At 38.8% G+C, this 17079-nt stretch overlaps 1 protein-coding gene across 1 annotated transcript in view; it reads left to right on the forward strand.

The window, feature by feature from the left end:
- Positions 1 to 17079, forward strand: part of LOC115216593 (kelch-like protein 18) — a 37884-nt gene that overhangs the window by 9155 nt on the left and 11650 nt on the right. Inside the window, exons 2-4 of the mRNA XM_029786060.2 lie at positions 10104 to 10234; positions 11496 to 11636; positions 13681 to 13879. Coding sequence (XP_029641920.1) covers positions 10104 to 10234; positions 11496 to 11636; positions 13681 to 13879 — 471 coding nt within the window. The remainder of the gene's footprint in view (positions 1 to 10103; positions 10235 to 11495; positions 11637 to 13680; positions 13880 to 17079) is intronic.

The raw sequence follows: 17079 nt of genomic DNA on the forward strand, positions 1-17079 counted from the left end.
TGTTCTTTCAGTTCACATCACACATCCAGTCCTGGCCGCTGTTAATCTTCCATGAGCAAGCGAGTCACAGAGTTTGTTGCAACTCTTTTCATTCACAATTCCTCACTCAAAATTCGTTGGCAGGGAATCCAGGACATACCAGTCATATCAACAAGTTCATCAATTGTTCAGTGAGAGTCCTCCAAGATCTGTTCATACATTTTCATGATGTTTTTATTCATTCAAGAAGGTTGACAGATGCCCTGAATGAGGTTGGTCTTCAAGAGACAAGTGACCATTCCTAAAGCATGAAAACCATTCGTGAACTGGTGTTTTACTTGTGGCAGTGTCCCTGTTAGCTTTTAAAAGCGTGACAACTGTTTCGGCTGCTGTTTTCTCCAGCAGTAAACAGAATGCATGGAAGCATGCTGTTCCTTTTGTTTCAGCCACCACAAAAACCAATGAACCGGGAAGAAGCACTGCAAAACAAAGGTGCATCACATGGTGGTACGACTTCTCTCAACGACACAAGTCAGCAGACTTATGTCTGAGGATTGCACTTAGTGGCTTCTAGCGGCCGAAGCCTGAACTACCGCGGGCTTGTCCCACAAAGAACAATTCTGGTTACTTTTGGGTACCCCACCATATATATATTATATATATATATATTATTTTTCGGGCTGAAACATGTTTAAGGATTTAAGGATATATAGTATGTATGTATACATATATGTATGGTTATGTATATATATGTACACATACATATATATATGTATGCATATATATATGTATACATGCATATATATATAATGAATACACACACACACACACACACACATATATATTTTGCAATATTATTTTGTTCCCTTAGTTTTACCTGTTTGCATTTGAATCCCCTTCAAAGTCTTCTTCATCTGAATCCATGCATCAATCCAAACGCATTTTCCTCTGTTGAAGCAATCCTGGAACTCTTGCAAACTGATGCCTTTTAACGTCTCCATTGTTTTTTTCCTTCACCTCTTCCACATCTGCCACATCTGCCAAGCGTTTTCCTTTAAGGACTTTTTTTTCATTCGGGGGCATAAAAAAAAAAGGTTGCTGGGAGCAAGATCTGGTGAATAGGGAGAGTGGGTAAGCAGGGTGATGCCATTTTTGATCTAAAACTGTCTCACACTCAAGGGCAGTGTGCACAGACACAATGTTGTGATGAAACCACTACTCACCACTTTGCCACAGGTCAGGACATTTTCATCTCACCACACTTCGCAAACGCTTCATAACTGCCAAGTAAAATGTCTGGTTAACAGTTTGACCCAGAGGATCAAATTTTCTGTGGACAATTCCTTTCGCATTAATGAAACAAATCAGCTTTGTCCTGACATTGGACTTGGCTTCATGTGCTTTTTTGACTTCTTGCATTGACTTGATTCCTGCTTTGGATCTGCATTGTAGCCATGGCGACCTTTGAAAAAAGGTCCAGATCAACTTCCAACTGTTCTTTCAGTTCACATCACACATCCAGTCCTGGCCGCTGTTAATCTTCCATGAGCAAGCGAGTCACAGAGTTTGTTGCAACTCTTTTCATTCACAATTCCTCACTCAAAATTCGTTGGCAGGGAATCCAGGACATACCAGTCATATCAACAAGTTCATCAATTGTTCAGTGAGAGTCCTCCAAGATCTGTTCATACATTTTCATGATGTTTTTATTCATTCAAGAAGGTTGACAGATGCCCTGAATGAGGTTGGTCTTCAAGAGACAAGTGACCATTCCTAAAGCATGAAAACCATTCGTGAACTGGTGTTTTACTTGTGGCAGTGTCCCTGTTAGCTTTTAAAAGCGTGACAACTGTTTCGGCTGCTGTTTTCTCCAGCAGTAAACAGAATGCATGGAAGCATGCTGTTCCTTTTGTTTCAGCCACCACAAAAACCAATGAACCGGGAAGAAGCACTGCAAAACAAAGGTGCATCACATGGTGGTACGACTTCTCTCAACGACACAAGTCAGCAGACTTATGTCTGAGGATTGCACTTAGTGGCTTCTAGCGGCCGAAGCCTGAACTACCGCGGGCTTGTCCCACAAAGAACAATTCTGGTTACTTTTGGGTACCCCACCATATATATATTTATATATATATATATACCGGAGTAAACACATAAATGTGAAACAAGGTGGAAAAAAGAGTACTCAAATACCAGTGGTAGAGTAATATGCTTTATTTAAAGCAGCAGAAAATTCAACAAAACCTGTTACTCTGAGTTTCACGTTGCCGTTCGTCGGACAGTTTTTGCTAGAATAGAATTGATATGTCAATTCTATCCAGACTAGTATAAACGCTACACCTTTAAAAATGGACTTGTTTGATTGGTCCTTTACAAATAACGGTCAATTTTCGAGCGATAAACAAAAATGAGCTCAAAAAATATATATATATATAAAATTATAAAATTCGAGGAAAAAACCTTACATCGAATCTTAGGTTAAAATACATATTGTCATTAATAAAGGTTCTATTCTAGCAAAAACTGTCCGATGAACGGCAACATGAAACTCAGAGTAACAGGTTTTGTTGAATTTTCTGCTGCTTTAAATAAAGTATATATATATATATAAATACTAAGGGTGGAAATTAATATTAAATAATACTAATTTAAACCAGTGGCCAACATATGTAAAAAAACATCCAAGGACTGCAAATTATATTCAAATTTATAAATAAGAGGAAAAAACTACTAAGTGGATTCTTTGCATGCTGAAGATAGATGCCAAATCATCCTACCACGAAAAATGTATTCTCAAATTAACAGTTGCTAGATGTTTGCAAGCGAGACAAATGAAAGGAAAATAAGAAAAGCAGTTAATTCCATACCTCAAAGTTTCACCACAAATAATTAAGAAATTATCCATGGCTACTCAGTGGCCAGCAGAGACATAAAAAATGTCCAAGGACTGCAAATTATATTCAAATTTATAAATAAGAGGAAGACCACTAAGTGGATTCCTTGTATGCTCTTTTACTTGTTTCAGTCATTTGACTGCCGCCATGCTGGAGCACCGCCTTCAGTCAAGCAAATCGGCCCCAGGACTTATTCTTTGTAAGCCTAGTATTCATCGTATTGGTCTCTTTTGCTGAACCGCTAAGTTACGGGGACATAAACGCACCACCATCGATTGTCAAGCGATGTTGGGGGGACAAACACAGACACACACACATACATATATATATTTATATATATATATACGACGGGCTTCTTTCGGTTTCCGTCTACCAAATCCACTCACAAGGCTTTGGTTGGCCTGAGGCTATAGTAGAAGACACTTGCCCAAGGTGCCACGCAGTTGGAATGAACCCGGAACCATGTGGTTGATAAGCAATCTAGTTACCGCACAGCCACTCCTACGCCTATGTACACTGAAGATAAATGCCAAATCGTCCTACAAAAAATGTGGTATATATCTAAAGGTGGAAAGCAAAAAATGGAACTCACGAGACCTTATTCGGAACCACTACAACCATTTCATGTCATCATGCACCTTCAAGGTGAGATCTTGTACAATCCTCAGGTGTCATTCATCGGTGCAGATGCATCTTCTCAGGTGACTTTTGAAAAAGTACCTTTTTTTTTTTTACCTGCCATTTCACTTACTTCTATAACACTACAGTTTAGTTAGTGTTGCATTCCATTGGTCTCCATAATGAACTGAGATAAAATGAAAGAATCCTTCTCATATGAAAAATAAAACCATAAAAATCTTGAAGAAGGGAAAAAAGGAAAGCTTCTGACAATGCGAAAAGTTTCAGGCACAAAGGACCATCCTCAGAAGAAAAACAGTCTTGGAAATGTCCAGTTATGTAAGTGCTGTTAACCTATGGACTACAATGCTTTTATTTCTATAAAAATATGTAATAAAGGCACAGGAGTGGCTGTGTGGTAAGTAGCTTGCTAACCAACCACATGGTTCCGGGTTCAGTCCCACTGCGTGGCATCTTGGGCAAGTGTCTTCTGCTATAGCCTCAGGCCGACCAATGCCTTGTGAGTGGATTTGGTAGACAGAAACTGAAAAAAGCCTGTCGTATATATGTATATATATATATGTGTGTGTGTGTGTATGTGTTTGTGTGTCTGTGTCCCCCTAGCATTGCTTGACAACCGATGCTGGTGTGTTTACGTCCCCGTAACTTAGCGGTTCGGCAAAAGAGACCGATAGAATAAGTACTGGGCTTACAAAGTATAAGTCCCGGGGTCGATTTGCTCGACTAAAAGGCGGTGCTCCAGCATGGCCGCAGTCAAATGACTGAAACAAGTAAAAGAGTAAAGTATATAAGGATAGAATAAGGAATCAAAAAATGAAACAATTAAGTACATCAATAATAAGACACACTTAAATAAAAACATAAAATATTTGCAACATCATCATCAGAGCAAAAGGAAAATTGGACATTTAGATACACCTTTACGTATATATTTTTATATTAAACACACATCATCATCGTTTAACATCAGCTTTCCATGCTGGCATGGGTTGCACAACTTGTGTGTGTGTGTAGCCTCACAGAGGCTATGACGAAAGACTGAGTCCTCTGGAGATATGCTGTGACTTCGAAGACCCGACAAATGAAGAGAGTTCATGGTTCGCAGGACGGCCTGCTGTGCTAACCTTGGATCGTAGAGTGACCCGCTTTTCTTGAGGAGACTTTATTGAGTCAAGTACGTCAACATCAAAATAAAAATTCAAATGGAAATTGTAGTTAAGGCACTCGTACTAGTGACATGTAAAAAGCACCGTCCAAACTTGTCTTTTAAACTCACAGGATACAAAGCATGTTGTGTTATCAGAGACAATTCTATCCAGATGTTATTACTGTATATGAAGTTGGTTCTTTATACCTTGCCATTTTGTGTAGCTGTACCCTCTGAGCATACATTAGTACACCATCACACATAGAATACACGTCCACGTCTTGGTGGTTCTTTGCATCAGACCTTTCTTTATTTCCTTTTGTCGACCACAGTTTTCTTTTTGTTTCATTAATAAATTTTTCATTTTTTTGCAATTCTTTTAATTTCTTCCAAAGTTACTGCCAGTTCACGCACAATGTTCCACGTCCCTTTTTCTTGTTTCAGCTCATCAACCTCATTCGATTGTTTGACTGTTCTGTTTACACTTTTGCACAAAGTGCTTGTGGGTGCATCCCATAAATTAAATTTCTCCATACATTCAGTGCCAAATAAATTCATGGATTTTTCAACAGGTGCCAGCCTCGCCTGGCACCTGTGCAGGTGGCACGTAAAAAGCACCCACTACACTCACGGAGTGGTTGGCGTTAGGAAGGGCATCCAGCTGTAGAAACACTGCCAGATAAAACTGGAGCCTGGTGCAGCCTTCTGGCTTCCCAGATCCCCGGTCGAACCGTCCAACCCATGCTAGCATGGAGAACGGACGTTAAACGATGATGATGATGATGATGAACCATTCAACTTTTTGGTTCAACCTTTGAACATTATATTACAAACATAGTCACCTGTGAAATATAATTTTCTTCCTGTAGCACCATACACTATTTCGTTTGAACTACATAATTTCATTTTACCCATTTGTTCCCATATTTTCTCATTTATGGTTGTGATACAAATTTTCTGTTTGTTGTGATCACAATTTTTCCTGCTCACAAACTATTTTTCTTGTTCCGTTTTCCTACCATTCTGGTTTTGCAGTGTGATTTTACATGTCCTGTAAACCCGCAGCAAAAACACTTTGCTTTTTATACAGACAATCTTTTTTCAGGTGCATCCCACCACGTGCCATACATAAGTCTACATCCTGATATTTTTTCTGTTTTCCAACTTTTTTTGCACTGCTCTTATGTGGAAACACTCTTTCCGTTGAATTTCTTCCATGTCATGCCTTAATTTCAATAATATCCTGTCACACCCTTCCAACAGTTTCTGCAATGTCAAATCCTGGTTCATTTCCAGTTTTGATAGAATCTTCTTTCAGGTTTCTGCATTCCTTGTGCAAAAATCAAACAATTGAAAGAATCTGGATTAAACTTATCCAGCCTAAATCTCTCGCATTCTTTGTTTATTCTGTGTAAGTAGTGAAGTCTTCATCTTTGCTCTTTTCTATGTCTAAACAGTGATCTCTTTTCTCTAACCATTTTGCACAAAATGTCAACTGCATTCGTGAAATTTATGTCAGATGCTTTTTTTGGCAATATGAAGTTACTCTACTTCTCATGCTCTGCTGTCACTAGTTTTCTTAACACTGGACACGTTTTCATTTTGTCCATCTAATTCTGACATTCTTTTACAAAAATTTGTTGAAAGTAAGCTTCAAAGGTTACTCCTTCTTCTGGGTCATATTTGAATTCACATGGAATTTGCTACCTGGTCAGGTGAACATGTATTTTCCGCTTTTGTTACCAACTTTCATTGATTGTAGCATTTACCGCTACAATCCTTGTTGTTGTCGTTGTTCCTTGAGTTGTTGTTGTTGCTGTTTCTTGCACCTCATCTCTCCCAGCTGACAAGTCTTCCATATTTTACGATTTTCTTAAGTTTGCTCAAGATTTTTTTTTCTTTTTTGTTGAGGTATTTAATTTCCCACATGAATTAGTTTAAACTCTCCATGTGACTGTTTTTTTCCACTCTACATAAATTTGTTTTTCCTCATTGCCGTTGTTGTAAAGCAGTCTTTTGCCATGGTTGCATCTGTCTTTTGATGACAGTTGTCTCTCTGACAGATTGTTATATTCCAAAGTCACCAATAGAATGGTTCTGTCTGGCACTGTACGACTCCCAGTCATATAGTGTTATCCCCAAAAGATTGGATCGTTATAACGTCCACTCAGTATCACATTATAATTACTATATCAACACAGTCTAGCACATAGCCTACGTACTCACGACCTCTTCACCTTCTTGACCCTATACTGTCAACTGGCCACTGGTCTATTTATAATGGCTAGCTATTACCACTTTTTACTGGGAAGAGTGTACAGTTTCACTATACAACAAGAATAAAAGAATATATATATATATATATATATATATATATTTACAGACTCACACAAAAACAGTATGTCTTTAAAGTCATGGTGAAGGAAAGAAAGTTTTCTCTTCTTTCTTACAAACAACAACTTTGGTCTTAGCTAGGTTAACTTTGAGGCCCTTTGATTCTAGGTTTTGTTTCCATACCTGGAATTTCTTCTTTAATTCTGCTAAAGATTCTGCAATAAGAGCAAGGTCATCAGCATATAGTAGTTCCCATGAGCACCTAGTTTTGAATTCTTCTGTTATGGCCTGGAGGATTTTAATGAATAAGAGTGGGCTGAGAAACTGAGCCCTGGTGAATCCCTACCTGAATGCTAAAATCATTACTCTGTTCATGGCCGACTCTCACTTTACTGACAGCACCACTATACATAGCTTGTACTCCTCTATTCCTAACTTCCTTAGAGACCACCATATGATCTCTGTCAAAAGCTTTCTCCAGGTCAACGAAGGCTAAGTACAATGGCTTACTTTTGGCCAAGTACTTTTCCTGCAGCTGTCTTACTAGGAAGATGGTATCTGTGGTACTCTTGCCAGGTACAAAACCAAACTGCATCTCATCTACTTTAATTCTATTCTTAATCAGTTGAGCTATAACCCTCTCAGTAACTTTCATGACCTGGTCTAGTAATTTAATACCTCAAACCTTGTTCCCTCTTCATTTTGGGAGCCAAATCCATGGCCCCCATGCACACCATGGAAGATACCAGGCTGCCGCCTGAAATGCCCATTGAAATCCCCAGCCATGAAGAGGAGACCATTGTCACTTGCCTTTGAGGTAGCCTGCAGAAGAATATCATAAAACTGGTCCTTCTGTTCATTTGGTAGGCTTACTTGAGGGGCATAGGCAGAGATAATTGTCATTATTCTGTTCTGTAAGACTGGAATAAGCTTAAGCACTCTATCACTAACTCTGACTACCTCTATGACTTGATCCACCCATTTCTCTGCAAGAAGTATGTCCACACCACCTACCCCATCACTGTTTCTTTCCCAGAAGATTTTATACTTATGTGTCTTGCCTGTGAGGAACCTGGCTGAAGCTCCTCTCCACCTTACCTCTTGGATGCAACATACATCAACATGCCTCCTTTCAAGCATCTCAACAATCTCGCTGTACCTACCTTTCAATGTGCCTACATTGATTGTGCCAATTCTGAAAACTGGGAAAGGGATGTGGGAGGGAACATGGGAAGGAATGATGTTATTCAGCACCTGAAAAAAAGGTTTCCCTGATCGTTTGATAACAGACATGTCACATCAGTTGTTCTCTCACTTTAACCTATTATCATTCAAACATGTTAAAAATTTTTGCTCTTATTAGTGGGGTGTGGGTGAGTGCAATATAAGCATTGTAAATATATGTGCTATGAGCATTGTGAATATAAGTGTTTCTGCTGCAAATATGATAGGTCAATGTTTAAATAGATGAGCTGTTATTGGTTAGTCCATTATGTATAGACAGAGAGAGGTTGGTGGGTTGGAGGGACAGAGGTATGCAAGTCTTCGGGTAGAGAAGGGAGGCAGAGCTCTGTCGGCATTTCTGGTATAAGAGATTTCCAGTATTGGTGGTGAACGCATCAAGCAGAGGCCAGCATCGCCACATGCAAGAGAGGGAGGGAGAGAGAGAGAGACTGCAGTAAGGGACTTGAGGCCTTTAGCGAGGCAAGGAACATAGCAAGGTATGGGCGTGCGAGGAGTATGTAATACAATTTGATAAGTTATTGAAAATTTTAAAGAACTATAAGCAATGGCCAGCATCACCACAGACGAGGGATCGAGAGAGAAATAGTATGAGACTCAGGGTCTTTTGTGAGGCAAGGAACATAGCAAAGTATGGAAATATGAGGAGTATGTAATATTATTTGAAAAGTTATTGAAGAATCTCAAGAATTATAAGCCACAAAAGTTATTTTAACTCAAAGTACATGTTAACATCACATGTAAACATGTTAGTATTACAAGTTAGATAAGAGAATGATAAGCGATTAAAATCTAGAGAAATTTAATAAACTTAGCTGGGCATTTCATGTGGTATGATAGAATCAATATACAGCGGAGCGCTTAAGATTAAATTAATTTCTTACTTGTATAATTCTTCCCATAACTATTTTGTTATTGAGTTCCTCTTGTCCATGTCAATGATTCTTTCCCACTTTGTATGTAGCATGCATTCTGTTATTCATTGCCTGTCACCAAGCCTCATATGTGCACTCACGATGAACCTTATTGTTAACTCTCTCTCTCTCTCTTTTACTCTCTGTCCCCCACTCTCTGTATGATGTAAAGTGTCACTTGAGAAATCAATAACCAACCAACCAACTTGTATATCAGTTAGTATTAGATGCGTATGTATAGGCAGAGGCATGGCTGTGTGGATAAGAAGTTTACTTCTTGACTACATGGTTTCAGGTTCAGTCCTAATGTGTGGCACCTCAGCCAAGTGCCTCCTTTGGTTGACCAAAGTCTTTGCAAGTGAATTTGGTAGGATCATATATATATATATCTACATAAGATGATGATGATGAAATCTATTTATGTGTACGTGTGTGTTTGTGCTTTGTAATGACATCACATCACATGATCATGTGACTGACCAGACTATCAAATGTTGTTACACATCACTGGTCACAATGCACTTTGCATTGTTTTAGCCTTCAAATGATGCCACTCTGCTGGCTAGACAAGCAGGCCAACATTTCCCCTGATTGAAAGGGGGATTAAAGTAATGTAAAACGAAGTAAATTGCTCAAGAACACAACATGCTGCCTGGTCTGGGAATCGAACCCACGTTCAAGCAATCATGAGTGCAACCCCCAAACCACCAGGCCATGCACCTTCACGTATTAGTTGTAAATGAGCATCACCATCATACAAGCAGTGTCATTTCTTTCCAGTCTTCTATGGAAACATATCTAGCTATTGAGAAACAAGTGAGGGTTAATGACAAGGGGGACATTTGGCTGTAGAAAATCTGACCCCATGGATTGCATCTGACCCATGCATGTTTGAAGTAATCTCTAAAATACGATTTTTATATTCTCATTGTTTTGTTTATGCTATTTCAGGTTGGAGACCAGAAATTCACTGCCCACAGAATTATCCTTGCGGCTACCATCCCTTACTTCCATTCTATGTTTACTCATGATATGGTAGAGTCAAAACAAGATGAAATCCTCATGCGTGGTATCGAATCCAGGTAACAGCAGTTGTTTTATTTATTTCCTTATAGTCCAACTGTTTTCATGCTTTATTCACACTGTTTTTATTAACATGTTATTTAGGGATATTTTAGGTGTTACCTATCTTTCTTATTCCATTTTTTACATCAAACTTCACTGAATTTTTTCCTTATTTTTTTCTTATTGTCTCACTGTCCAGCGTCCTAGTTTTTAAAATATAACTAATGCATAAAAAGAGCTTGAAAAATTGCTTGGAGATACACAGTGTATTTTATAAGTATCATAAAAGCATAAGATACCCAAAACTCTAGGTCATGCACCCTCATGGCTATAGGTTATATGGAACATGTTACAATATTTTAGAGTTTAACCCTTTCATTACTGTATTTCTTTTGAGATTCTCTGTGTTTCTTTCAATTAATTTAAATATAACAATATAATATTTAGTAAAATAACTTAGATATCATTTAGCTGGTGTTAGGAACATAAATTGTGACTAAGGTTTGGTGGGAGATTTTAATTCAGAACTTTTGAAAACAAGACATTTGTACTACAGAGCCAGAGCTGGTTTCAGCCGGGTTGGTAATGAACGGGTTAAAAAGCACATCCATCTGTAAATTGTTACATTTTAATCTTTTATCTTTTACTTGTATCGGTCATTAGACTGCAGCCATGCTGGGGCACCGCCTCGAAGAATTTTTAGTTGAATGAACCAATCCCACTAATTATTTTTTAAAGCCTGGTACTTATTCTATCGGGCCTTATTGCCAAACTGCTAAGTTATGGGGACATAAACAAACCCACACTGGTTGTCAGACAGTGGTGGGGGACAAACACAGACACAAAGATATGTGCACCCACTCACACATATACAACAGTCTTCTTCCAATTTCAGTCTACCAAGTTTGTTCTCATGGCTTTGGTCAGCCTGGGGCTATAATAGAAGACACTTGCCCAAGGTGCCATGCAATGGGACTGAACCTGGAACCATGTGGTTAGGAAACAAACTTCTTACCACGCAGCCACATTTGCTTGCATTTCTTTAACCATGTTCATTCTGTAACATATTGTGTTATTTCTTTGAGGAGTTTCTTCTGATAAACGGTAAGTTACCTGTGAACTGTGAGAAACTTCATTTCAAACTCAAGTCAAGGCTAAAGCACTTCATTTCTTCTACCAAAGCCCCACCCTACACCGTTTCTTGTCTCTTTGTTACATAAAAAAAAAAATCAACATTTCCTGTTAGCTCATTGACCCCTTTGACCTTTATTTCCCCAGTGCGTTGGAATCACTTGTGAATTTTGCCTACAATGGTCGTCTGGAAATCAACATAAACACGGTTCAATCTCTGCTAGTGGCATCTTGTTTTCTTCAGCTGCAATGTGTTAAAGAAGCTTGTTGTAATTTTCTGAAGACCAGGTAAATATCCAACTGATACAATTTCCGTTTATCTCTGCTTTTGTCTAAATAACACTTACGTTACCATCGTATTTCTGTCGAAACATACTGTCTTTATTTCAATTAATTTTGAAAATAACGAAGCATTTGCTGAAATAATTTTATCTTTATTAAATTGGTAAAGCTGACAGAATCATTAAAATGCTGGACAAAATGCTTTTGCTTCCAGTTCTTCCAGTTCTTTACATTCCGACTTTAAATGCTGCTGAGGTCGACTTTGCCTTTCATCCTTTCAGGATCAATAAAATAAGTGCCAATTGAGCAGTGGGCTCGATATAATTTTATTTACCCCTCCCCTCAAAAAATCACTAGCCTTGTACCAAGATGAGAAAGAATTATTAAATTGGTAACTTTCTTTCCCCCCCCCTCTTCTAGCTCTTTTAATAATAATAATAATTGTGTACAGTGCTCAGGTGCACTACAACTCATCTAAAGTGTATATATAATCAGGTGTAGTTTTGGCGGATTTCGGAAAGCATGAGGGCCTTAAAGGATGCAGTGTCATGGCAGTCAACAACTGACGCAGGCAGTTTATTCCATGCTTCAGCAACTCTGAGCGTGAAAAAATGTTTCCGAAAGTCATGGGAGCTGTGTTGTTTTCTGACTTTGTAGGCATGTCCACGTGTGTTAGACACATGGAGATCAAAAAGGTGTTCAGTGTTGTTGTTGGTGAGGTGGTTGATAATCCTGTGGGTGTTAACCAAGTCCGTCGCCAGACGCCGGAGCTTCAGTGAATCCATGCCCAGGGAAACAAGGCGCTCAGAATATGGTAGGTGTCTGATGGAGGGTATGCGTTTGGTTGCACGTCTCTGGACAGATTCCAGGAGGTCAATGTTCTGAGCAAGATAGGGATTCCAAACTGATGATGCGAATTCCAAGTGTGGTCGTACCATAGCTGTATACAGTTTTAAATAGATGGCTGGAGAGCGGCTAACAAAAGTCTTGCTGAGTGATGCCAAGACACCCTCGGCCTTCTTGACAATTTTAGAGATATGCTTTGTCCAACGCAAATCACTGCTGACAGTGATGCCTAGGTCACGCTCGCAAGAGGATTTCTTGATATCAGTGTTGTGGAGGGAGTATGTGGACGCAGGGTTTTTTCTCCCAAAATGCATGGTGGTACACTTGTCCACAGCCAGTTTCAGTTGCCAGTCTGTGATCCATTGCTGCATTGTGTCTAGGTCTGATTGCAGGAAAGAGTTGTAGACATCAGGATCAGTCCTCTTGATTTCAAGGTACAGCTTGATGTCGTCTGCATATTTCAATACTGTGGCATTCTTTAAATTGGCATCTATGTCATTAATGTATGCCACAAACAGGAGGGGACCAAGGACAGATCCCTGTGGTACACCCAATGACATCTCATATGGTGTAGAGTGCTGTCCTAGAACTGTGACTACCTCCTTTCGGCTGAGGATGAAGGATTTCAACCAGTTAAAAAGGTCATCCCCCACACCCATTGCAGAGAGTTTCACCATAAGCCTTTTGTGTGGCACAGAGTTGAAAGCCTTAGCAAAGTCAAGGTAGACAACATCCACCCATGAGCCTCTATTATTCTTCTCTTCTATCACTCTTTCACTTTGGCTTTCTTTGTTTTCTCTCCCCTATTTGTTCTTATCACCTGCTTTCTTTCTTCCTTTCTGGCCCATTTTCTTCGTTCTTTCTTTATTTTTTATCCATTTTATAGAGATGCACTATTATCTTAATCTTTTACTTAAACCTTAATTCTTCATTTATTCTCTCTTTGTTATTTCAAGAAAGCTGGCAGAAACAATCGCATTATCAGAAGAAATCCCTTATAGCTCTTTATTCTTTTATATCTTTTATATATCTTGACTTCAAATCTAGGTCCATTTGTCTTTCATTTCGCTTAGTCAATATGATAAAATACCAGTAATATACTGTGTTTGGTTTAATTAATTAAACACTCCTAAAACATTTTCTCTTTTATATATTTTTTTAAAATTCATAAAAATTCTTTTTTTTTTTCCCATTTTCTATATAGACTTCATCCGCAGAATTGCCTTGGAATTCGTAGTTTTGGTGAACAGTACATGTGCCCCAGCTTAGTGGAGGCTGCGAACAAGTACATTCAGAAACATTTCAAAGATGTTGCCAATTCTGAGGAATTCCTGAATCTTGACAAAGCTGAAATTTTAGAGATAATTTCTCGTGATGAACTGCATGTAAAAACAGAAGAATTGGTAAGTTTTTCAGAAAAAAGGATCAAAGCAAAGCATCTCAAGTAATTGGGGATATATCTAACTGCATTTGATTGTTTTTGGTGGTGGAGGGCAATTATTTTAAATAGAAATAACCTAAAGAAGGAACCAATGTTAAAATATAGGCTTTTATCTTCTATCTTCAACTTGTTTCAGTCATTAGACTTTGGTCATACTGGAGCAATGCCCTGAAAAATTCTGTATGAATCAGCCCCTGTACTTTTTTTTATAAGCCTGGTACTTATTTTATCTGTCTCTTTTGCTGAACTGCTGAGTTATAAGGGGGGGGGGGTAAACACATCAACGCCAGTTGATAGCAGTGGTGGTGGTGGACAAATACAGGCTCAAACACACATACACATGTATATGGCAGGCTTCTCTCAGTTTCCATGTACCAAGCTGGAGTTTGAAACAAATTAACATAAAATGTTGAAGCTTTAATTTATATCCCTTTAACCCTCTTGTTACCATATTCTTGTTGAAAATCATTTTGTTTCAATTATTTTTGAAAATAAAGGAGAATTTAATTGAAATAACTTTGTTGTTATTAAGCTGGTGTTTGAAATGTTTGAAACACAAATTAACATGAAATTTAAGTGGGAATTCTTAATTCAGATTACTTTTGATATCAAAAGGGTTAGAAGAGGGGTGGGACACCTTTTTAATCGCAGGTGTAAATTGCCTGTACAGAATAGAACCTGTGAGACTTTATCTATGCTGAGAAAAATTATAGACTTTTACTTTTAAGCACCATCCGAATCGTGGCCGAAGCCAGTGCCGCCTCGACTGGCTTCCGTGCAGGTGGCACGTAAAATGCACCAATCCGACCGTGGCCGATGCCAGCCCCGCCTGGCACCAGTGCAGGTGGCACGTAAAAAGCACCCACTACACTCACGGAGTGGTTGGCGTTAGGAAGGGCATCCAGCTGTAGAAACATTGCCAGATAAGACCGGAGCCTGGTGCAGCCTTCTGGCTTCCCAGATCCCCGGTCGAACCGTCCAACCCATGCTAGCATGGAGAACGGACATTAAACGATGATGATGATGATGTATAGATATACACCTTGCATTATGTTACTGATTTTGTCTTAAGGCTTAAACTAATTTTTTTCCTTTTGGTTTTAGAGACTTTAACAATGGGTGGTTTAAATTTTGAATGTGTGCAAAATTTCTCTTGTGAGTGAGGGGGTTTTCTGTTCCTAACTTTGAAGGTAAATGTTAACTTGGTTAGACCGTTTGTCTAATCAATAATAGGGTAAAAAAAGGTAATGACCTCCTTCGGTCATGAATGACCAGGGAATTGCACCTAGGCAGTTGTCCTTCAAGGCACAAGTCCTGGCAAGGTTGTTTATAGAAGATCAGCAGTTGCCCATGCATACCAGCCACCCCTCTCCATGTCACCGATGTTATCCAAGGGAAAGGCAAAGGGGCCGATACAGCTTGGCACCATTGAAGTCACGACTCATTTCTACAGCTGAGTGGACTGGAGCAATGTGAAATAAAGTGTCTTGCTCAAGAATACAACACACAACCTGATCTGAGAATCGAACTCACTACCACATGATTGTGAGCCCAACACTCTAACCACTTAGCCATAATCAATAATAACAAACTAATCAATGACAAGATTTAGGAGGATGGAGTCAAATATCAGACTTTGATACTTTTAGAACTGACAATGATGTAAGAAGTTAGAAAGCGCATTAAAGATACAAATGATCAAAAGAGAGACATTATGAAGAAATGCTTAGTACATACCTGCACAGAAGGTTGCTTTCTTCTGAGATGTTATTATCTTATTAGCTAGAGTAGCAATAGAGTGTAGCTTATGAATTATGTGATAGTTAGTGGAGGTGCAATGGCCCAGTGGTTAGGGCAGCGGACTCGCGGTTTCGATTCCCAGACCCGGCATTGTGAGTGTTTATTGAGCGAAAACACCTAAAGCTCCACGAGGCTCCGGCAGGGGATGGTGGTGATCCCTGCTGTACTCTTTCACCACAACTTTCTCTCACTCTTACTTCCTGTTTCTGTTGTACCTGTATTTCAAAGGGCCGGCCTTGTCACTCTCTGTGGAGTGCTCAGCCACTTACACGTTAATTTCACGAGCAGGCTGTTCCGTTGATTTGGATCAACCGGAACCCTCGTCGTCGTAACCGACGGAGTGCTTCCATCCATGTGATAGTTATATATCTTGGTTTTTAGAATAGGTCTACTGTCACTCTGCACTTGGCAAGAGGTGTCATCAGAAAAAAACATCTGGTTGCAAAACACTGCCTCAAAAACAGTTGTCTGATTCATACCAGCATGGAAAAGCGGATATAAAAATGGTAATAATAATGATGGTGATGGAGGTAATGATAATAATGTTGATGATGGTGGTGATGATGATGGAGTCGTCTCTATATTTTTAATAAGCATATATTTAATCTTGCTTTGAAAGTAGATTCAGTTGTTTGATTACTGGCCTTCAGCCTTTTGAAGTGACGATATAAGCAACAAGCTGTTCAGTTATGTAAATGGAGTTGTTCTATGTAAGGTCTTGTTTATATTCTTCTTCTGTAGTTCTCTTCTAACTAAATTCAGCAATTTGAAAGGCAGAGCTAAGTGGTGTGCCTTAAGAAAGATTAAACTAATTGAATCATTTCTCAAAGTTTCAAATGACCATGAGTGTCTGTCACTGAGGGGAGGAAATTAATCCGAATGCTGGTGTCTAATGGTCTTCTGACATAATTCAGAAAGATCTGTCTCTAAACTGAAGTTTCTCTGAGACAAATTCCTACAGCTGGTGCTGTTCTACATGAGTATATACATTATAAATGACATACGCATTGTTATTTTAATGTCATTCTGTTTCAAGTGTTTATATTGATATAGATATGGTTTTCTATGCATATTTATTAAGTTACTATCATTTGTTATTATTATGTTACTTGTGACCTTGGACATTTCATACACATTTATTTTAGATTCCTTCTAGAAAAGAGAATTGATAGTTGATTTGCAGCTAATGGCTTAATACACTTCTGCTAATCTGAATTGAACAACAAATTATTGTTCTACACATTTGGAATCACTTGGTGATTGGAAGCTCTTTCTGCTATCAACTAAAAATGGACTGGTGTATTTCTTTTACCACAGACACTAATCATTTAAGGTATTAACGGCGAAGGCAAACCAGGGGTG

This window comes from Octopus sinensis, linkage group LG10 (assembly GCF_006345805.1).
Source record: "Octopus sinensis linkage group LG10, ASM634580v1, whole genome shotgun sequence".
NCBI lineage: Eukaryota > Metazoa > Mollusca > Cephalopoda > Octopoda > Octopodidae > Octopus > Octopus sinensis.